This window comes from Phyllostomus hastatus, unplaced genomic scaffold (assembly GCF_019186645.2).
Source record: "Phyllostomus hastatus isolate PE091 unplaced genomic scaffold, TTU_PhHast_1.1 phas_scaffold_93, whole genome shotgun sequence".
NCBI classification, from domain to species: Eukaryota; Metazoa; Chordata; class Mammalia; order Chiroptera; family Phyllostomidae; genus Phyllostomus; species Phyllostomus hastatus.
The window spans coordinates 8,928,751-8,953,093 of record NW_025334042.1 but is presented as its reverse complement, the minus strand read 5'-3'; the positions used below and the strand labels follow the sequence as shown (position 1 = coordinate 8,953,093).

The 24,343-nt window shown below is 38.9% G+C and overlaps 1 protein-coding gene across 1 annotated transcript in view; it reads left to right on the top strand.

The window, feature by feature from the left end:
* Nucleotides 1–24,010, top strand: part of HMGA2 (high mobility group AT-hook 2) — a 126,754-nt gene extending 102,744 nt beyond the window's left edge. Inside the window, exons 4-5 of the mRNA XM_045829733.1 lie at nt 11,529–11,561; nt 23,868–24,010. Of these exons, the coding sequence (XP_045685689.1) occupies nt 11,529–11,561; nt 23,868–23,915 (81 nt within the window). The 3' untranslated portion in view covers nt 23,916–24,010. The remainder of the gene's footprint in view (nt 1–11,528; nt 11,562–23,867) is intronic.
* Nucleotides 24,011–24,343: the final 333 nt, after the last annotated feature.

Here is a 24,343-nt window from a genome sequence, read left to right as displayed (position 1 = left end):
TCGATGGCTTTGACTAGTCATTGTGCCTTAATGTAAATATATATAAATATTATACATATACATACAGACTTAACTAAATGACTCCATCTGTATGGCACTGTGTATTTACATACATCATGGGTAAAAAATAAGTATAACGGTGGCCACATTCCAAAGATAGGAAATATCACCAAAGCAACAGCCAGTGAATGTAGCCACCGTATAGAACAAGGGATTAAAAGCAAGAGACCTACAGATTTCCTGAGCAGAAAGCCACAGGGAAGGGGACGGGGCGATGTCTGGTGATGTAGTTGAGGAGCCTGTGTGGGAAGCAGGCATCTCTTTGCTTCCTCACATTTTGCTCACAGACTTTGGAATCTCATGTGTTATATATATATATATATATATTATTATAGTCATTCTATTTGATTATTAGATATTGTTATTAATCCCTTATCGTGTCTGATTTATAAATTAAATTTGATCACAGGTATGTATGTATAGAAAAAAACATAGTATACGTAAGATTCACTATCTGCCATTTCAGGCATCCACTGTGGGTCTTGAACTATCCCCTCATACATGAGTGGAGACAACTGTATGCGTAAAATAAAGACTTGTATCATATTATCCTGAATTATAATTAAATCATGTTTGATTCAATAGATAGGATAATGAAGCAGAATTCAGAGAGACGTTTCTGGAAAGCCTAAACAAAGATAAGTGGTTTTTAAGATAACAGTACGTTGATCTCAGAAACATCAGTTTTTAGAGCAGTTGGCCAACTTAGGTGTAGTTCAGCGGGTTGCCCGAAACTCCACTTGAGTTTGTAATAGAGATTTTGGAGACAGGCTGAATGAAATGCTTGGTTTTCTGAAGAAGGAATGGAGACATTTTAATTTATGGATTCTGTGGAAAGGGACATTAATCCCAAGAAGAGCTTGAGGGAAGGTGTAGGAAGGAAGTCTTCTCTGGAAGTATGAGGATGTGGGAGAAAGAGAACTCATTTCTCCAACTATTGAAAAAGTTAGAGGATGTAAGCTAATGTTTGGGAACAGTTAACATTTCTCGGATTGAACATTAAACTTCCTCCAAGGAAAACAACTCCATGGCTAAAGTCAGCCTGAAACTGGTGCCAAGAAAATACTGCTAAGTTCGGGTTCTTGGAGAGATATGACTCAGTTACCTATCACAGAGCTCTCAACCCATAAACTATCTTTTTGTAGTCCTTGAGAACATAAGAGATTACAAATAAATTCACTGACTCTTTCCTTAGGGAAAGGACATGCCTAAAACAATGTTTCAGCTTTTTAAATTCAGTTCCATGTGTAACTGTTAAGAGCTGCTGGGAAAGACTGGATCCTCAAATCATTTTGTAAAGCCGTTTTTAAATGTTTTAGTCTTAGGCCCAAATGAATGTTCTTAGAGCTAAAGAAATTTTTTAAGTATTGATTTTAAATCTCTTTTATCAAAATAAAACTAATTAGAACTACTTTTAAAATCACATTATCTCTGTCATAAGCATATGGTCAAGCACACCAAAAAAGATATAAATATTATATGAAAATTGTGTGTATACAGTTCAAGTCCAAATCCAATTTAATATAACCACTACCTAAATAATAGGTCTAATATTAAGAAGATGTATGTCTTAAGTGGACTTTCACTCATATCAGCAACAAATTTGGAGTATTAATTATTGCTTATCTCCAATAGTATATAATTTCATTTTCATTATCTCACAGATGTCTACTTTCATCTATTTTGAACATTATTTATTCTGTCTGCCTAAAGTTGACCTTAGCTAAAGTTGCAACTTAGCCCACAGCATCTGTGCACGTGCATTTGCTCTGTCGAAACCAGGCAGCACGGTGTTTTACGTGTTTCCTCCTTTCACTCTGATGCTGGCCGCCACGTGTGCACGCACGAAAGGGACGAGCTGGGTGCGTAGCTACGCACCGAGAAAAAGAAATAGGTTGAGAATAAATAATTTGAGCCTTAAAAAAAATAGGTAGTGTTTCTGTTTGAAAACTTGTAGGATAACGAAACAGAGCTGAAACAGATTGATTTTTTTCTATGAAGTAACATTAATCTTACAATTTCATTCAGCTTCTTTGCCTAAGGGTGAAAGTTTCCCCAAATCTTGGGAAATCATAAAAATTAAGACAGAAAGCCAACTCCCGAGACCATGTATTTCTCTGCCCCCACCTGTGTGTGACTGCTCACTTCAGTGTGCTTTATGTCCCCGAAGTGCAGTCACCTTCCACGAAATAAAAGTGCCTCATGAGTGCAGGAACTTGAGAGCACACATCAAAGTATCATTTTAAAACTGGCCATGGTTTTGACATCATTACCCACATAGCTGCATCTTTTTTCCTTGCCTTTGTTTTCTGATTTTTAAAAAAACTTAATCATAATCTTTAACTTCCTAAAGTGAAAATAAAGAAAAACTTTTTCTACCTGTATTTTTTGCATGATAGGGAAGAAGTGATACTTTTCCCTGCATCAAGTCTTCAGATTTCTTCCTTCAATGAACTTATCTCCACTTTCTCGTTTTCCCTATTGGATGGAAGATAGTCTTGTCTTCTTGCCTATGGTTATTCTCTGTATTTCACAATCATGCCTGTCTACTCTAAAGATTACCTTTGACATAAGAGATTACATTGAATATGAGAAAAATTCATCTGAAATTGTATGTATATATATAATTGCACATAATATCTCTTTCCTCATTTGTCTCCCCCATTTGACTCCAGGCTTCTTGAGACCCAGAAACATTTCTTACTCATTTTTATACCTAGTACCAGTGAGATGTACAGTTTATCAAGTATCATTAGAATTCTATGAACCATCAGGTCAGATTATAGGAAGTTTGGCTTTTGAAACTAATCAGGACACTAAGATTTTAAAGGATTCCTGATTGATCTCTCCCTTTCATTGCAAAGGTGTGCAAAAGGCACCTGAGGGAAGGCAAAGACTCCAAAATGTTGACCCCAAATCTGTTGTCCCGAGAACTGTTCTCACGTGGCTTGCTGTCACACACACGCAGCCTGGAGTTCACCATCACTGACTAGGGCAGATTGTAACCGCTCTCATTCTCGCACAGATGAAATGAGGCCAGCCTCAGTGAAGGCACTTTGCTCTAATAAGCCAATAAATACTTTTGAAATGATGCTTATTTTTGTCTTTTGCATTAAAGTCTAAGATTAAAGCCAAGTAGAGTAGAAAATAAAGAACACCTCACCTTCCTCCCAGTACCAAGCAGAAGTTCTAGGGATTTTGCCAAAACTCCCCAAAGATTTATCACTTCTTGGGAGACCTTGTACAAAGAACTACAAAATCTCCTTTACATGGTAAGGGCCAGATGTTACTGTCAAATTGTAACCATCCAGGGCTACATGTATACACACATCACACAGTCATCGCTGAGTGCACACGGGAGGCACCAGAAATACAAGTTATGATCCAACTCAGGCTTTTTCTAAACTGGAGGGAAATTGCCACTAGTTACTCATGGAGGATGGTTTCTGCTCTTTACCCAGGCCATCTGCCATGAGGGGACAGTGTTGTTCTCCGTTGATGGTGCTATTAAACAGGTTCCAGACCAGTGAGAGTGATCCACGCAAAAGGGATGGGATTTGTATGGCTACAACTGAGTCTCATACTCACATTGTTGCACCAACATTTGATCTGAAATAAATGCATTAAACTTCAGATACACCTTCCTCTCTAATAACCAAAAACATTTCTTAGGTAAATGTAATAATTTTTTGACCAGTTGGTGTTACAGAATATCCTGAACTCAATTCCCCTTTATTGGTGTCAGTAACTGAGAGTTGACTGTTTATTTTCGGTTGAGTTAGAAGCCACCATTTTAATTCCAAAGCTTCCTTGAATAGCCATTGAGAATTATTGTAGGCAGATCATTCCAACCATTCAGTTTCAGTGAAGAGGGAGAGTTCAGAAGGGCTTGGAGTAGGTATGAGAAGTTAGCTGGTCACAAAGACAGCCATGACATTCTTAAGAAAGGTGACAGAATAAATGAAAAACTGGATGGAACATCATGCCTGACATGGGCAGACCCCACCTTTCACCACAGCATCTGGCATCCTTTGGAAGAAAAACTGTAAAGGAAAAAACGAAGGGCGGAATTGTCAGCAGGATCTGAGCACACAGAAAGTACAAACATCTGTTGTCTAGCATAATCTAACAACAAATTATAAAAATGACATAGCTGGATTAGAAAGAACCATCACCTTACCTTGATTCTATTAGGCCAAAGCTATTAGGTTAAACCATATGAAATTATTGCTATTTGACTGGTTTTGACTGACAAACATTCAAGTTCATATGGTTCAGTCTAACAGTATGTCACATTGAATGAATGCTATGAAGAGGCTACTCTGTCGAGACCCAAGTGCAATGGAGGATTTGCATCTAGAGATCAGAAGCTTTACTTGACCTTCCCTGGACCTCTTGGTGTTTCACTGAGGGGAATCTGGGGGTGGGGGGCAAGGAATGTGTTGGGGCATCAGCATTCCAACCACAAGTACCATTTTGTCTTAAAATGAAGAGGCTTCCACATAAGATCTGTCTTAGAAAAGAAGAGGAAGAGGTTCTTATGCTTTTAAAGAAAGTGGTTCAAAGCTTATAGAACATAAAATTCACTTATTAAAGCAACACAAATAGAAATCTTGACATTTTAGAACATTGAAACTTAAAAATTATAAATCCAGAATGCTGTGAATAAGTGTGTTGAATAGGTCATTTCACAAAAAGCAGGAAAGAATTTCCATTCTTGATGATGGTAATCTTCTAGTTGGGTTAATGTCATAGACAAAGAAAATATATTCAAGAACAGCACTGTGAATCTTCAGAAGGTGAAAACGATATTTTTCATCATGTAAATGAAAGTGAATCTTGGTAAATGGTTATATACAGAGAGAAAGGCCACCTTTTGAGCCTTTAAACTATTGGGGACAAAGAGTCAAAAGGATATTATTCAAAAAGAACTGTCAGCATGCACACCACAGACATGAAGCTGCTGCTGGCCTTTCTGGTTCATGGCCGTGTGTGGGGTGTTTACACTGAGACTGGACATTTACTTGTCTTATCTGAGCTATGTCTACTTTTTCAATTTGTTTGACACTTTTTGCTACAAATAACTAATCAGTCTGGGCCAGAGAGCAGTGGAGGTAATTGAGCAATAAGTCGATTTATTTATTGAAATTCTCTTCAAATGGTGGAGAGACATTCATCAGTCAGTCAGTTCAGGCAGAAGATGAAGCTGTTTGTGCTTGTGTAGATAAACATAATCATAAGCCTCACTATTTCAGTGTGCTGACTTAGGCCTAAAAGACTGCTTTGGGAGTTTGAAAACAAGTATCTCTTGAGCAAATATTTTTAGTTTGCTAATACATTTAATTTTAAATAACTGAGTTTATCTTTTAAGATGTTATTTATTTGGCTAACAAATTTGAGCCTTTCATGTCTCACAAAAGAAATGAGGGTTTTAAAATTCTTCCTCAGTAAGTAGCTAGGGGATCTGTCTTACCTTATACTGCTATGAGAATGAAGAACAACTAACATGAAAAAAGATTGGACCAGGAAACAGAAGTACTTCTTGATTCAACGATGGTCTGATGACTTTAAAACAAAGTGAGCAAGACTGCAAGTGAACGTTATAATTAGATTAAACTTCTGCTGAGAACAAGATCCAAATGAAGGGCTGTTTTCTTTCAAAGGTCAACATAAGACCCTTTGCATAATGATCATCCTCACTTTTACTACACATCATACCTCGTTTTTAAAAAAATTAAGTAGGCAAGCCCAATTCAAGCCTCTTTTCATTTAATGTTGAGATTAGTAGTGCAATGAACTAATAATGTCTAGGTCCTTTGTTATGAAAGATTTTCTCTCAATTCCTGCTAGAAGGGGTGGCTTAGCTGTCTAAGTATCAGCTTTAAAATACCTAGACTCCCAGGAACCATAGGTTGAATTCTAAGAAGGGACAGGGAACCCCTTACTTACTCTGAAATAGGTGCAGTGGCAGACCACTTCCTGAACAAATGTCTTTGTACAAAATGAAAAACCAAAATACTCTGTGGACATTAAAAATGCAGTACCATTTTTCCTTTCATTTGGAGAGAGACTGGTTTGCTCTATGGTCTCAGAAATCCAAAAATAATGTTCTTTATTTTTTTTGTATCCTTTGCACTTTCTTAGCATGCTGTGTCTTAAGCTATTTAAAGCCAATAATATTTATTTGCTTAAAGATTATATTTTTAAATAACTCTGCTATGCACATTGGGGTGCATAGGTTCTTTTGAATTGGTGATTCAGGATTCTTAGGGTATAGACCCAGCAGCGGGACCCCTGGATGGAAAGGCAGTTCCATCTTTAGCTTACTGAGGAAATTCCATACTGTTTTCCACAGTGGCTGCACCAGTCTGCATTTCCGCCAACAGTGTACTAGGGTTGTGATACATTTACACAATGGAATATTACACAGCAGAAAGAAAGAAGGAACTCTTTGAGACAGCATGGATGAAACTGGAGAGCATTATGTTAAGGGAAAAAGCCAGGCGGTGGCAGACAAATACCATATGATCTCACCTATAAGTAGAACCTAATCAACAAAACAAACAAATGAGCAAAATAGAACCAGAGACTTAGAAATAAAGAACAAACTGACAGTGACCAGCAGGGATGGGAAGAGGGGGACAATGAGGAACGGGAAGGGGTAAGCAAAGGAACACAAATAGAGGACTCATGGGCACAGACAATGGGAGGGATTGACTGTGGGAGGGGATGGGGTTGGGATGAGCAATAGGGAAAAAGGCAAACAACTGTAACTGAACAAAAATTTAAAAAGTGATTATATTTTAATTTAGCTAAGGATCAACCTCCCGAGAACCATGTGGTTTGATAAGGCCCTTCTTAATCTATGTGTAATTGGTGGTGTCTGTTAGTTCTCCTTGGAGTTTTATTTTAACATTATATTAATCCAAAACATTTTATCAAGGTTCTTTGTTGTTGACAATATTTTGTTTTGGGACGAAGCCCTCTTTCACTGATTGTATTTTAAAAGTTTAAGTGCCACAGTGGAATGACAGATTTTCATTACAAGCTTCTGAAAGGTCTAACAGTCGCTTAACATGAGGAACTCAAAATCTCAATGCATTGGGAGTTTTGTATGTCAAGTGAACAAGTGCCCAAACTGTACTTAAACATGTACACAAACTTATTCGAAACAATCTTCAGAACTGTGTAAATACGCAACTTGGAGGGCTTTGCTGCTTCCATAGAATAGTCGTTATGAAAGCCACACCTTTAAAAGGGATATCCTCAGACTCTCTACAACTAATTGGTAGCTAAAGAAGAATCTCCAGGGGGGAGCAGCTGGATCATGTGGGCCTAACTCTTGTCCCTAGGGTTCACTTTTTGTGAGCAGCCTCGGAGAATGAGAGGTGGACCCTCCTGAGGAAGCCAGGCTTCCCCTGCTGGAGTGGCAGTAAGGAACCCTGACAGACCCCCGTGGAGAGGGAGAATCTAGAGGTGGAAATCAAGACCAGCCATGAGCATAGCTGTCCTCCTGGATTGGGCCAGCTTTGACTCTTTTTTTTTTTTAAAGGATGGGAATGGGTTTCCTCTGGTCATTATTTAGAGAATTAAGAAATTAGAAGACTTGGATTTAGAAAATAGTCTCAGGGAAATTATTTAAATTCCCTCTGTTTTAGTTTCCCTGTGAGCATGTGGAAATTTTAAGGCCTGGATCCTTCCATTCACCAAGGGGCAGATGTTAAAAAGGGAAAGGATTTTTAACTTTTATATGGGAAATGCATGTACAAAGTATTACTCATTTATTAATGGGCAGCAAAATATACTGCTAAACACACTAAAGATTACGATGCATAGCTGATATTTTTTGGTTCTTCTTATGGTGATCAACCATGTTTTCAATGACACGAACCCTAGGTGTCAACACTCAGTTCCAAGCCAGGAGAAGCCCCGGGGAAGATAAGTGTTGCCATTTGCGGCTGTCCCAAAAAATTCCCAGACAGCCGCTTGTTTCCTTTCCCTTTTCATGAATGGTAGTAGTGTTGTGCTCCTGTCTCCATTTTCTCCCAAAGCCATTCATAAAAAATAAAAACAAAACAAAATAACAACAACAAAAAACTTTCTTGGCACAATCTGGAGCCAGTGGGTGCCAGAGACTGGGGAAACACGCCATCACCCCAGCCAGCACTGAACGTATTCAAGGGTCTGTTTGTTTGGTGGTCTGAAAAGTATGAAGTGCTGTGTGGAAGGGAGGGCGGCTGGTAGAAGTTCTGTGACACAGACTCGGCCGGCAGCCAGGGCTGGGAGCGGTTCAGACATTGTCTTTCCCCTCATTGAAGTGTCAGGACCTCATTCATGGAAAATTGGGTGAGCTGGCAGCCCTTGCAGAGGATTTCATTGAGTCCCACAGTGTGCAGGCAGGAGTCACATAACTGCAGGATGCTCAGCCAGAAAGGAGGGGGCTTCTGAGCAGCAGGAACCAGTCAGCCTGCAAGAATGTGTGCGGATTTGAAAGAGTTTAGGAGTGAACATGCAGGTGTAATTGGCAGGAATAAGAAAAGAGAAGGAAGAGTGGCCTGTTCTGACAAAGGACTCTTAAAATGAACACTTTTCTCTTAGCACACACCTTTGAATCTGAAAAGGCAAGAAGTCCTCATCCTCCTTGGTTTGACTCTGCCTGGAGAAAACATCTCAAATCGAGGGCATTTATGATGTCATCTCTACTATGATTTAAAGGCACTGAGAAGAAACTTTTTCAGTGAACAAAAGCATTTTGCCATTTATTTTACTTTTAGTTTGTTCATCTTAAAAAAAAAACTTCTGGAAATTTTATATCTTTATTACAGCAGCAATAAGACATTACAGCATCACAGAAATTCTAAGAGGAAGAAAAAGGAATAGTAACTCTATCCCTTCCATGATATAGTGAATTTATTCTGACTTCTGTTCCTTGAGAGAACTGTCGCAATTTTATTTTATATTTTTCATTTGAAACATGAAAGCATGCCACTGTCTGCATCCAAGAGGCTCCGTTATATATCTGAATTTCAATGGTGTGCAGGTAGAGTAGATAAGACTTATAATATTGAGACATTAGGGCAAGTCCTGGAAGTAATCCATCAAAAAGCTGGGACTTCAAATCTACCTTTTACAATACAAAGAATAACTTGAATATTTTTTTCTAATACTCTAATCTTGGAAAATTTAAACTGGGTAGAAAATTTTCCTCAGGTGCTTTACTTAAAAGTGGAAAGTTTCATGCCCTGGCTGGCATAGCTCAGTGGATTGAGTGCGGGCTGCGAACCAAAATGTTGGAGGTTCGATTCCCAGTCAGGGCACATGCCTGGGTTGCAGGCCATGACCCCCAGCAACCGCACATTGATGTTTCTCTCTCTCTCTTTCTCCCGCCCCCCTCTCTGAAAATAAATAAATAAAATCTTTAAAAACAATTAAATAAATGAAATCTTAAAAAAAAAGTGGAAAGTTTCTGTCTACATATACAATTAAATAGATATAGGTAAATACAGACATAAGAATTAAGTATAGATACAGATAAATAAGATATTAGCATAGGTGATATCTACAAATGATACCATCAAGAAAGTGAACAAACCCATCCACAGAATTGAAGACAGTATTTGCAAATCATACTCTAATGAGACTTGTATCCAGGGCTTTTAAAGAATTCTTAACAACTCAATATGAAAAGACAAATTTTTAATGGGCAAAAGATTTGAATAGATATTTCTTTAAAGAAGACATACAAATGGCCAATATGCACATGAAAAAATGTTCAACATGATTAGCCAGAGAAATTCAAATCAGAGCAACAATGAGATTCAACTTTATACCCAGTAGAATATTTAAAAGGCAGACAGTAACAAGTTTTAGAGAAACTGGAACCCTTATATATTGCTGGAAGGAATTTAAAATGGTTCAGCTGCTTTGGAAAACTGGCAATTCCTCAAAAACTAACATAGTTAGCTGTGGGACCCAGAAATTCCATATATATTGTAGATTTTATACACACACACACACACATGCACACACATATATACACATACATACATGCAAGGGGGACCCCCAAAACAGAATTTATTTATAAAAAATTGTGTATTTATTCTTACATGTTTATACTTCAGTCACCTTCAAAGTACTCTCCATTTGATGCAATATACCTACTAAGACATTTTTTCCACTTCTTAAAACAGTTTTTGAACTCGTTGATTTTGGTGCCTTTTCGTGCTTCTGCCATTTTTTCTCCACTTCTTCCACACCAGCAAAACATTTCCCTTTAAGGACTTTTACATCTGGGGAAACAAAAAAAAAAGTAGCTCTGGGAGAGATGGGGTAAATAGGGAGGGTGGGGCATGGGGTCATGCCATGTTTGGTCAAAAACTGCTAAACACTCAGCACAGTGTGGGCAGGTGCGCTCATAAATCACCCATCATGAAATGGGCAAACGTTTTGAGTCTTCAGAAAAAAACTCACTGAAGCCAAACATAGCCTGTCACAATAACACCAGCTGGTACACTGATTCAGATGGGTTCCTAGAATGGAGAAGCCCATACTTCAAGGGACCTGCCCTCCAGAAGATAATTCCAGTTTTGGGGGGTCCTCCTCTCATATATATATAAGAGAAATGAAAACATACCTACATTAAAACTTACATATACATATGCTCATAGCATTACTCATGATAGCCAAAAGGTGGAAACAACCCAAGTGCTCATCAACTCATGGACAGAGAAACAAAATGTAGTATACCTACACAATGAAATATTATTTAGCAATAAAAAGGAATGAACTACTGATACATACTGCAACATGGACGATCCTAGAAAACACTGGGCTAAGTGAAAGACGCTAGGTCACAAAATACCATCTATTTCATGGTTCCATCTACACAAAGTGTCCAGAATAGGCAAATTTATAGAGAAAGAAAGTAGATTAGTGGTGAGTTAGGGATGAGAGGGCAGCTAGGGAGGCAAAAAAAAAAAAAAGGAACAGCTGCTTATGGGTATTGGGTATCTCTTAAAGGAGGTGAAAATATTCTAAAATTAAAGTATGATGATGATTGTACAATCCTCTGAATATACTAAAAACCTTTTAATTATATACTGTATGCAGGTGAGTTTTATGGTATGTGAATTATATCTCAATAAAGCTCTTTAGAAAAGCAAAATATTAACAAATTAGGTCCATTCCTTCCTCAAGTGTTATGGTATTCAAACAAAAAAAAGTGAATTAAATAAGTATATTTTGATGTAGCTGGTATGGATGCCAGACTTCAGCTGGGAATTGTTTTAATAGAGACAACCTGCATTTTATTTCCTTAACACATAGAGATCGTGAGTAAATAAACCATTTGAACCTTGAAATTTTCATCTTATTTGCAGGGCATGTCTATATTTAAAATGTATATACTTAATTTTTTTATTATTTATGTTTTTTCTTAAACTATAACAGTTCTTTTTCTTTCTTTTTAGCCACAACAAGTTGTTCAGAAGAAGCCTGCTCAGGTAAGAGATGGTCATGATGACTATTTTCTTCCTAATAAATATGAAAAGTAAAGTGGAAAAAAAAGACAAGTTAAACCTCTAATTAGTATTTTTCTAGTTTTGATTATATCAGCATTGAAGGATTCTTGACAATTTATTATATCCTTGGGAAAAAATCAGAAATGCACAGTCAGAGATTGTCGTCAAAAATGCTTAAAGATTAAAATCTTTGCTTAAGTGCACAAAGAAAATATTAAAGTTTAAAAAGTAAAAAGTTTATTCCAGTGCCTTGTGTAGGAAACATATGTCTAATGTTATCACGTGTTTCACCAGTTCTGAAACCTCAGGCTCTGTCCTTCCCACCCAGCGATCCATATTTCATTGACTTGACATGGGACTTATTAGCTGCAAAATATTTCATGATCCACGACTGGAAACATATCCATTCACTGAATTATTTCATAACATTAGATGATTCAAAGCACCCCCAGGGAAGTCGGGGAGACTGGGAAATTAAGTTACACTGGTTTTGCAGATTGATGCACTCTCAGGCCTCACTGCAGCAACTAAGCCAGTCTCTGCCGTCTTCAGGTACCTCAGTATTAGGAATCAGCTTCCCTTCTCTTGTCCCATATGACTGGAATTCTTTGTCCTAACTGTCATCTATGCATAGAAACATAAGAATCATATTTATTAAGGAAGTATATCTTGAAGAAACCAATACTGAAGGATAAATTAATGTGATTGCCAAGTATGAGAGTTGTTATTAAAGTATAGAATGTCCTGCTTGCTCTCCCCTTCTGGGCTTAAGGAGAAGGTCAGGAGATCTAGGTGTGCTGTGCAGAACTGGCTGAAGTAAGTTATTAAGCAATGTCATGGATTACCAAGTTCTTCACAGATCTCTTTCATATAATTTAAAATATCTCTGGGCTCTTTTCCCTAGAGATCTCAGAAACTGGACCTCTTGGGGCAGCGTTACCTTGCCTGGGAAAGATCACCCACACAATTTTATGGGTTTACTGTTTTTTTTTAATGCTGCTTGGAAGAGAATTGAAACTTCTAAACATGTGTGAGCATACAGGAAATATGTATCCAAATAATAACACATGTGCTTTCAGTAGAATAAAAGCAGAGTTCGTGTGGAAAAAAATCATTCTCATGCTACCCCCATACCCAAAAGCTGAGAGTGGTAGGAGGCACTAAAAATAAATACCCAGAGTTTCACTGTTTATATACAATACTAAACAAAATTAAATATAAACAAGAATTTAACATTATAAGTAGGATTACCCAAATATATTGAGCCTCTCACCCTTCAGTAAAAAAATCAAGAGAAAGTGAGTTTATAATTCTGTGCCTTTGAGTCAAAGATACTACAGACTTCACTGTCGCGTCACAGGCTGTGAAGGGTAAGTTAGTAGTAACATCATGTGGTCTGTTAGCAACACTGATTCAGTCTCTGTTCTTGGTGTTGCAGGGAAGATGGGGCAAACAAATACATAGTCCATCTGAGAAATGTGTAATCTAATTCAGAAGTTCTTAGCATTGGCTGCATATTAGAATAACCTAGTGATCACACATACACAGTAGTTACCCCTTATCCACGGGGTATGTAACAAGACCCCCAGTGGGCACCTGAAACTGCTATGGTGTTGAACCTTGTATATACTTGTACTGTGTTTCCTCTTATACCTGCATATCCGTAATAAAGTTTAATGTATCAGGCACACTAAGAGATTAATAATAATTAAATAACAATATATTATAATAAAATTATGTGTATGTGTTCTTGGTCGATCTCTGATAGCCATCTGATAGTGTAGGCAGCTGCTAAGTCGGTAAAGGGGGTGTAGGATGTTCTGGACAAAGGGATGATTCAGGTCCCAGGCAGGCAGAGCGGGACAGCTGAAGATTTCCTCATGCTGTTCAGAACAGTGCACTATTTTAAACTTATTGTTTACTTCTGAAATCTTCCATTTAACATATTTGGGCCAAAGTTGACAGAAACCTCAGAAAGCAAACCCACAGATAAGGGAAACTCTGTGTGTGTGTGTGTGTGTGTGTGTGTGTGTGTGTGTGTGTGACCATGTATATTTAAATGGCTGTTATAAATATCACTATGTATATGCCATATACATTTATATATCACCATATACATGGCATATATATCCCACATATATACCCACTTAGTGATATGTGGCATGTGCTGGAGCTAGCCCATGTAAACCAATTGTGAGTATCTCTTCCATATTCTATATTCAGCAATGTCAAGTAGATAGCTTGAAATTGACTATGTTGGAAATATTTATAGCATGGACATTGACCAAATACTACAAATCAGGACTTTTTTTTTCCTGGAGAGTAAGCATTTACCTACACACCAAGGGCCCCACCCTTCCAGGATTCTGATTCTTTGGTCTGGAGCCTCCGGCATCAGTATTTTTTATGAACTCCGTGAGAGGTTCTAATGGGCAACTGGGGATGAAGATACTCAGCGAACACATGTGAGAAGAGGTTTGAAATACAGAATGTCAACATGTAGGAGATATATAGGGGATACAAAATGCCACAAGGGGGTCACTAAGGGGACAATTCCTGGAAGAGTTTTGATTTTGCTGTTGTTTAGCTGCAAAAGGGAAAATGGAGATAAATCAGGGGAAAAAAAGGAAAACCTTACAAATGAGATGGAGGACATGTTCAAAAGTAGAGAGGCAGAAACAAATAAATCACAGGTGGAGACTGACTGCAGTTTGGGCAGTAATATACCACGAAATGATATAAGTGAAATCAAAAACTGCTTCCCAAGGCAATCAGGAATATCAAAGGAGCCCCAGATGGATTGGACTGGTCTTCACTGATCAGTCTGGCTGTCCCACAGACCCTGCTCCAGATTTGCCCTTGAAAAGAGTTCAGACTCAAAAACAGAAGAACGAGCATGAGCTCATTGGGCTTCTTAATCTATATTGCCTAAGGACACAGTGATGAATTATATAAACACAGGGACTACATGGAAGTTCATGGGGGATAATGTAAATTTTACACTACATTCAAAAGAATCTCTTCCTTTTTCATCTGTTTCTTTCAAAATACCCTCCCAGGTGGCTTTCCCCTGTGGCAATCTGGATTGCCTCAGGCTCATGTTCTTTCTTCATCAGCAGTACTTTGAGGGGTTACATTTAGATCTTGTTTGGGGGCGGTGAAGATTTTAGCACAATTTAATATTATATATCTAAAGAAAAGTGCTCAGTGAAGTCTACACAGACCTGGGTTTTGCTTTCTAGCCCCATCACTGGGCAAATTAATGTCTCTGTACCCTATTTATCTACTTACGAAATGGGATAATACAGCACATCTTCTCTTACTCTCAAGAACATTTTGAGAGATTCATAATTATATAAATTCCAGGAAGTGTTGTTATGTCCTGACTTATTTTTGGATGCTATGTTTTTCATTTCCAAAAATTCTAATTAGTTTAAAATTACCATCCGTTTTACTGCAAGTGTTTTTATTGCCTGTCTTTAAAATAAGGATGTTTAACTAAGGGGGAAATTTTATAGTAATTGCTACATCCTATCATTAGGACTAAAACAGTCAGAATCACTTTCCCTGTAGGTCACATGTATCTAGAATTACAATGGCTCTATTGTGAAGTCTCATAAATCCATCAAATTCTGAAACCTTCTCTGAACTTCAAGAATGCCACTTCTTTTTTTTTTTAAGATCTTATTTATTTACTTTTAGAGAGGGGAAGGGAGGGAGAAAGAAAGGGAGAGAGGCATCAACGTGTGGTTGCCTCTCGCGCGCTCCCTACTGGGGACCTGGCCTACAACCCAGGCATGTGTCCTGACTGGGAATTGAATCTGCGACCCTTTGGTTCGCAGGCTGGCTGGCAGTCAATCCACTGAGCCACACCAGCCAGGGCGAGAATACCATTTCTTGAAACTGGGATACAAAGTGACAAAATTCACTCTGAGAGACAAATTCAGGATTATGACAAATCTGAAAGTTTACGTATGCATTTGTGTTTGTGTATATAAGTGCATGTGTCAAAGGAAGAGTCAAAGTTTAAGGGAGCCCCTGCTGGGGTGGGGGTGCTCGGAGAATCCACCAGGTGCCATCAGCTGCAAACCCCCAGTGTGTCTAATAATCCTAATGGGAAAGTTCTAGTCTCTTATAAATTTAAAGGGAAAATTTTTCAATACTTACATTAACTTTTTAAAAAATTCCAAAACCAGTGAAAATAAAGCCTTACCAGGGATCACTACTGTATTTTTACTTTAGGTGATAAAATAAGCAGTCAATTAAAGTTAGCTAATTTCCTAGCTTTTTCAACTGAACTAGTTGAATTCTCAGTCCCATGGTTTACATTCTTAACTTTAGTAGGGAAATTGTGGTAGGTTTTGTTGTCATCATCATTGTTTTAATTCTAAAAACAACAGAAAAGTATCAGGTTATTATCACTGATTGGGGGAGCTTTGTCTCTTGAGTTTCTGTTTTGATAAGAATACATCTCACTCTGTCTCAGACTTATATAAAGGTTTTGCTGGTTTATCAGATATTTTATTGTTTCTTGACTTTAAGCTGAGCTTGGAAGTGAGTCCTTCTATATAATTCAGACTTTTTTTTGACTCACCAGAGCCCCACCCAAAGAGTAAAAACAGGTTTTTAAAATCCCAACAGTTATCCCGTCTTTCCACCCAATTCCCTCATTGTTGCACAGCCCTGGCAAGCCACCCCTGTAGCAATTAGGACAGGTATAAACCCAGTCCTTTTCAGATTTCCCAATGAGAGAATTGGCAAGTTTTCAGATTCTGCAAGACTGGAAACAAAGCTATCTGTTTCAAAATAGACTTTTTACCTGCAAGTAACATCTCCTGCCGGTGGTGTGTATCAGCGTGGAGAAATCTCAGTAAGCCTTGGTTATCAGGATTTTTTTTCTCCCCTTCAAAAAAAAAAAAAGTTGAATGTTTTTACAGAGACTTCAAGGGCAGTTTTAAGGATGTTTATATTTCAGACAACCTAAACATTGTTTGGAGCAAAATGAGAGATTTCATTTTGGGACAAGCAAGTTGATGAATTGCAGTCAGCATCTTGTTCTCAAAGAAGGCATTTTTACTGGGGGCTTTTAGTCTAGACGTACAAAGGAAGACGGAGGAAGGAGAAAGAGAAGAGAGCATAGTCCCTCCAACACTCATCTCTTACATGGCACCTTGGCCAACGCAGTAAATAGTTCATAATAAATCAGACTAGCAAATAGTCAGTCTTCTGCTCACTCAGGGAGCCTAGTGATTTACACTGCCCAAGTCATAAAGAGAGTTGATTTATTTTCCTACTTATGCTCGTTCAAGCTGGTAAAACATTTTGTGGGCCAGTAAATGTTTGGCACCAACTGGTAAAACATGAAGAATTATATCAAAGTCCACCCTGAGTGGTACTATTATGTTGTGTAGGAAATACTTTTTGATTTCACCCCCTGACCTCTGACATTGCAAAGGTCAGGGGGAAGGAAGAGAGAAAAATAGAAACCAACGTTTAACCCTTACAGTAAAGTAGCTCAAGGATATAACAGCATAGGGGTAGGTTAGAGGAAACATATCAAAATGATTATTAACTATAAACATATGAAGTAATTAGCTTAGCTAACAGTTGTAATAGAGGAATATTGGCAAGATGAATCTAGCTGTTTCTGGGCAGGGAATGTCTTGTAGACATGACATAAACTTCTAACAGAAGTGAAAGAACATCACTCAATTTAGGCAATATGTAAACTCCAGAAGGAAAATTTACTGTTTCTGGACTTGACAGATCTTGCATAGTTTTTAAAAGTATAATTGTTTTAAATGGTGTGATGAAGTCTGTAGGTTAGACTAAAATTAAAATAGCAATGTCTGCCTGCCTCTTTCTTCTCTGCATTCTGGTATAAGTTGGACATAAAACAATTATTTATTAAATATGTAAATTTTCTTATTAGCCAAACTTGCTGACCCAAATTAATATGAATAAGAGTAACTGGCTTTAAAACCTGGTCTTCCTAAGAAAATCCTTAATGTTTGAATACAAATATGTTGCTTTATCCAAGATACTTCCTTTATATTCAGAAAATGTTTGTTGAGTGTCCAGATGCCCATTAAGTAATTATTTGTCGACTTAGTATTGTTATTGATATTTTCATAATCTTACTCAAAAGTCCTAGGATAATGACAAATGATTGGTATAGTAATGATTAAAATTCAGAAATGCCCTGTTCCCTGGCAACAAATGCAAGTTGGGCAAAGTTTTTTTTTGTTTTGTTTTGTTTTTTAGATTTTATTTATTTATTTTTAGAGATGGAAGGGAAGGAGATAGAGAGAGAGAGAGAGAAACATCAATGTGCGGTTGCTGGGGGTTATGGCCTGCAACCCAGGCATGTACCCTGGCTGGGAATTGAACCTGCGACACTTTGGTTCGAAGCCCGAGCTCAATCCACTGAGCTATACCAGCCTGGGCAAGTTGGGCAAAGTTTTATGCACGCAGAAAACACAGAGAAAAGGCTTCTCCAAGTCTGTTCATCATTAAGCACACCTCAGATATAACCATTAAGCAGCCTTCTCCATAACCATTTCTTACAACTACTTTGCACAAAAACAAGATTATTCCCTGATGACTTTAGACATGTTGAAATAAATTGCCTTCTTCTGAGTGCTTCCTTCATGCAAAAATCCTATGTCTATATCTTTAATTATTTTTTAGACATGAGGCTCCTTCAGTAAGAATTAGAACCAGCATGGAAAGTTGACTAAGTTCATGATCCTCAGAAATCATGGCTTACAGGACCCTGAAACTTGTAGTTCATTGAGACATAAAATGATTACCCTATCTGGAAAATGTAAATCCCTTCTGGAGATATTTTTTATGTAGCCCTTCATTCCAGGAGGAACTCGGTAGTATCGGAGGCATGCGTGTTACCTCCGTTTGCCGTATTTTCTGTGATGGAATCAGACCAAGGGCAAAAGGAGACAAACGGAAGTGCATTTTTGAAACCTAAGATGTCTTATTTCGGTTTTGGGGGGTTTTTTTTTGAGGCATTGTTTAATTGTTTGCTTTTTTCTTTCTCAAAAAATCTATCACTGAATCATAGGTAAAGAAATAGACACACATGAATAACTGTCATTAATAATTGCAGTTCCACACTATAGTCTTACAAGGCTTTTTACTTTTTTTTTCTTCGAAGTTCTCCATTTAGTTGTCATATTTTTTTCTCACGCCCTGCTTGGCAGATAGATGGGTATTATCCCTACCAGTCTGACACAGTGGGAATAAGACACAAGTTAGACTACCCATTAATTTAATGGTTGGTGCTCTGGTCAGGAACATCTGGGGTCGACCATCTTTACTTCAAGCAACCCCAGTAAGACCCTTAACTGACTTTATTAAGGTGATGGTAACATATCTAAAATAGTCCTGATATGTGTATATTTTTACATACATAAAGCTGAAGTAAAGAAAAGACGGGGTTCAAATGCCATAAACATCCAACTTTTTATGTCTCCTTTTGAAAAACGTATTTGCCTTCTTGTATTTCCACCAGAACTCCTTGCACTTGCCAGAGTCCATGGTTTATATATGTTCCATTTAATATGTTTCTTAAAAACTCTGATATAAAGTTTTCCTAGTTGGAGGAAGTAATCACTTTCCATTAAGTTAAACAGTCCCAATCCATTTGAAGTTAAAATATCTGACAGAAAAATAGGAAAACTCAGCTCTGTGGTCTTGCGGGTCACTTAGCTGCAGACGGAACGGCGGTTGGATTTTGGTCCTTGCTGCCAACCAGGAGAGCCCATGATTTCTGTTCTGGGTGGGACTGGCTCAAAATAGTCGTGAATGTGAAAAACTCTTAAATGTGTCACTCCAAGTCCTTAGGAAATTAAACACATTAAGATGACAAAAGGAGAATGTCATAAAACCATAACTACTCTTTCTGGATTACCAGATATTTTTAGGTTTCTTGGCAAGATAACTTGAATTATAAATGTATTTTTAGCCTGAAACATTTATGGTAAGAGTTGCAGAATTCTTTGCAATCAAGGGAAAAAAAGAAGGACATATTAAAGCCAACATGAACTCCTTACTGCACACAAACAAAGAGGAGCATTATGGTGATGCAACTCCTCAAGTTTGCAGGGAGAGCATTTCCATGTTTTGGTTCTTTTCAGAATTCACTGACCTCCCTTCCACTGCAAACCTGCTTGTTAGTCTGCACCTGAAAATTAAACCCGGAGCTTCACCTCTTGCATTAAATACTGAACTTTCCTCCAGCACACACCCTTACTCATGTCTCTATGGTAAGATCTAGAATTCAACTCTTAGACATTTTAAAATTCCATTAAGCATTAGGCCATATGATTGGATAATGGACTGTCTTCTTCCTCCTTTGGAATTATTTAGTGGAAGTGTACCCAAAGATGTATGCCACATGCATTCTGCCGAACCAAACTGAACAATGCAGATAGGTGCACACTATATTTCTCGGTCGCAGTAGGGTTTTTTCCAAGCAACCAAAGCCATGAAAGAGTTAAACTTACTAAAGTCCTTTATATTTCATTCATTTTTTTCAAAGTGAGTGAAATTTTCCAATAGTCATAATAAAAATATGGTTCTCCAACTCTGCCCACTTTCCCTTCCCTCTCATCAGTTTTCTGCCAAAAAAATTCACATGTTTCGCCCCGATTGGTGCAGCCTTGGTTGTCTCTGTAAAGTAAGTGTGTGAATGGCTGGGAGCTGTGCAGTGTTTAGAGGCCTTAGTAGCTGGTGCTCATAAAAATGTCACTGTGTACTTCCACTTCAAAAAGTCCTTTTATGCTACATTCCCGAAGCCCCATTCCAAGACTAAGTCTTCTTGACCAAACTGCTGCTGCTTGGCCTTCCCACCTGGATGACTAGCCCCTAATGAAATGTGTATAATTCTTGGCTATAGTATTTCAATCTCCTTATTACCTCAAAGCTGTTCTTGGGGGGCTACAGAAGCCCAAAGGGCCTTTGGCTGCATGTGCAAACATGAAGCAATTTAAATAAACATCTCAAGGTGCAAGCTGGTGTCTACAATAACTGACAGTGTCTTCTAAGTGAATGGACAGGATTGAATCTGAAGGGTCCCTAGTAACTACTCTGCTATGGAAACATGATTCTTTGGGGGCACCAGAGCCAGCTCTTTATGCCCTACATCACTGGGACCACACTCTTGGCCCCACAGAAGAGCCTTCTGTGAAGTCTGGCCAGCCAGGACGGGGCAGCTGAGGCTGGGTTTCCAACTTCATTCCTAACAGGAAGGATTTTTCTTCTCATCTCATGCACACTTTTGTCACAGCAACCAAGTCCCTGGAAAGGCGAGGTTTTCAGGGGTGAGAAGTGCCATGTGCCCTGCCAATGTCATCTGCTCGGCAGTCATGCTGTCCTTTGCAGGGTGGCCAGTCAGGGCTATGCAAAGAAGAGACCACTCTCCACTGACTAGACTTTTGAGAAAACCATTGTTTTCAGCATGTGAGAGCCTCATTGCCTCTGAAAGTTTAATAGAGCGTGAGCTCCCACCCTCTGAGGTCCTAGTTATGTACCACTACTATAACTAACAACTACCAATAGAAGAATCCCAAAGTCAGTGGAAAGATACCTTAATAAAGCAACTATCAGTGTTCTGTTAAGAACTGCTAAGGACACAATATGAGGGCGCATCCTTTTTAACTGAGTTGTGTCTAAGGGGTTTGAATGAACTAAACCACTTACATATCAGGAGCTTCAGGAGTGCAAATCAAGCCAAGTTTCTGGGAATGTTTCGGACAGTTGATCACATTCCATCCACCACAAGGTCTCTGAGTTCATGGCCTGAAAATTCTGTTTTCCTTCCGGACTCAGAAGTACCGTATTTTTCAGACTATAAGACGCACTCACACCCCACCCACACACATTTAGGAGGAATAATGGTTGTTAATGTTGCTGTTGAGTTCTGTTTATATTTACAATGGTGAAATATTGTTATTTATGTTATTAAATTTTTTCCACATTTTTTGCTTCAATTTTTTTCCTATTTTCCTCCTCTAAAACCTAGGTGTGTCTTATGATCAGAAAAATACAGTACTTTGGTTCCAGATAGTATAGAAAAATTGAGCAGTTAGAAATGGAATGATTACAGCTAGATCCAGGTGGGTTTCCAGCTTGACTGAGTTCTATTAATTTATTAACCATGAGAAGAAGGAATAAGATATACCTGTCAGCTCTTATGCTGTGACCTGTTTTACACCTCATGTCATCATGAGAAGTGAGTCATCTGGGGACAGATGAAGAGTGTATCTGCCAGACAGCTTAGTGACTTTCTGGAATTTAAATATCAAGTGAAAAGAGAAGGTCATAGGGCAGCTGAACCTTGGCTTGCCTCTCTTTCGTCTGCTCGTGGCTTTGATCACACAACATCCTCCTTTGTGGCCAGGACTCCACAGAGAATCACAGGGTCACGGCCCGTTGCCTATCAAGAGGTATAAACCTGCTGCTTAAATCTGCAAAGCCCAAAGTTCGGGGTTTAGGAATAGAGGGGAGGTAGCTTCATACGTTCCACATTTCCCACATAACCCAAAGCAGACTAAACAAAACTGGTGTGAAATCTCATGACTTGATGCTGCTGTGGTTATATTTTTTAAGCTGTGATCCATTCATTTGTAGGTGTGTTTATTCCCAGGATTTACAGCTCTCTCAGTCTTTGGGGGCAGAATGTTTGAAGCCTTTTGCCAAGGGTCTGCAGTAAGCAGTGGCCTGTGATTAAAGCCCAGGATAGAGTTTGTGAGTGTGTGTAGTAGGTGTGTGTGTGTGTCCGTGTGAGTGCCCGGTCATGTGGGCTTTCCCCCCCTCCCGTTTGCTGCTTTTACGCAAAAGCGTCACACATGGTAGCATTTAGGAGCTCCTTCACAGCTGAAGTGTTTCAAACACTAATGAATGGAAGTTTGGTCATATAATGCAGACAAGCTTTAAGGCATGCGTTACTGAATGGTGTACTGTAGTGACCTGGGAAAGGAAGAGAAGTATAAATTGTGTCAGTTAGCCACCCAGACAAAATGAAGCCGTGTGGAAAATCAAATCTATTAAAGTAGGAAGACTGTTATAAGCTGTTTTAAGCTGGCCATTCTTAAAGGGGCTCAGTTTGCTGCCGGGGTAAATGTTTACCTCTCCTCCCAGATCTTTTTCACATGCTGTCCTATGAGACAGTGTGCAGCATTCGATAAAAATCATCCTCTCAATAACGACGCTTTTATCAGAAATGTTTATTGTCTCCGCTTTACCACCCATGTCCTGAAAGGTACTGCACATTTCTAAAATAAGCAAAAGGAAGGAGAGCTGTGCAGCTCAAGCCAGCATGCAGAAATGCCAATAAATTCCAGAACCACAAGGAATCAGAGAAGGAAAAGAGAAGGAGGAATTAGATTTATATGAAGAGGAGGTCCTGCAAAAACATACATATTAGGGAGGAGAGGCAGATTTTCTCTGCTTGTCCAGCCCAGCATTAAATTTGGTCGATGTGGATTTAGCATTGAGATTGAGCAGTGATGCCAAACTTTGGTCATTGTCTTAAAACACACTCTGATACATACAAGACCGAGGAAGCCAATTTAGAGAGGAAGCTAGTGGTCAGCTCTTGCAGCCTGCGGTTGGGCCCCCTTGTTCCCCCACGCTGCCACTGACGGTGGCAGTAGTTTCGTGGTCACACACAGGCTCTGGCACCACCTGGCTTCACCCATATCCTCACCATACTCCCCCTGTTGCTTTGAATATATGACTTGCTGTGCCTTGATTTTCTCAAGGTAAAAATGTGAATAATAGCAGATGGTCCCTAAAAGCATCCAGTAATCACCATAAAAGTATCAGCTATTGTTACCAATATCTAGACAACATGTTTGTTTATGTCTTAAGTAAGGATCTCCTGAACTTTATTTTTTGTACTTGTATGACGGATTTTAAAACTGATGAGGGGCATGCTGTCTGGGGGGAAAAAGCACCCATTTCTTTTTCTACTCTTAATTGGTGAGTAAGTATGCATTGGCCTGACGTTCCCTGGACTGCAAACAATTGAATTTGCTGACCAGCCACCATGCTGTTGAGCCTTAAGTCAACAGTGGCTGATGACTGCTCTGGGAAAAAACAACACCTTGATTCCTCAGTTACAGTGTCAGAAGCCCTGGGAGCGAGGGGTTGCCCACCGTCCACGTCCTCTTTTGAAGCAAGTATGGTGTGCTATGGAAACAGGTCACTCTGAACTGTTGGTAAGAACAGCCCACACAGTGTGATGCTTGTGCCCTTTGTGTGTTCCAGGAGGAGACTGAAGAGACATCCTCACAAGAGTCTGCGGAAGAGGATTAGGGGGCGCCAACGTTTGATTTCTACCTCAGCAGCAGTTCGATCTTTTGAAGGGAGAAGACACTGCAGTGACCACTTACTCTCTATTGCCATGGTCTTTCCACTTTCATCGGGGGCGGGGCGGGCAGGGTGGGGGAAGGGTGGGGGAAGGGGAGAAATCACATAACCTTAAAAAGGACTATATTAATCACCTTCTTTGTAATCCCTTCACAGTCCCAGGTTTAGTGAAAAACTGCTGTAAACACAGGGGACACAGTTTAACAATGCAACTTTTAATTACTGTTTTCTTTTTTCTTAACCTACTAATAGTTTGTTGATCTGATAAGCCAGAGTGGGTGGGTGAGAAAAACTCTGAATCAGGTTTAGTCAATCACTGCACTGCACACAAACCAGAAACGTGTCACACTCGTGACGTTGGGCATTCACATAGG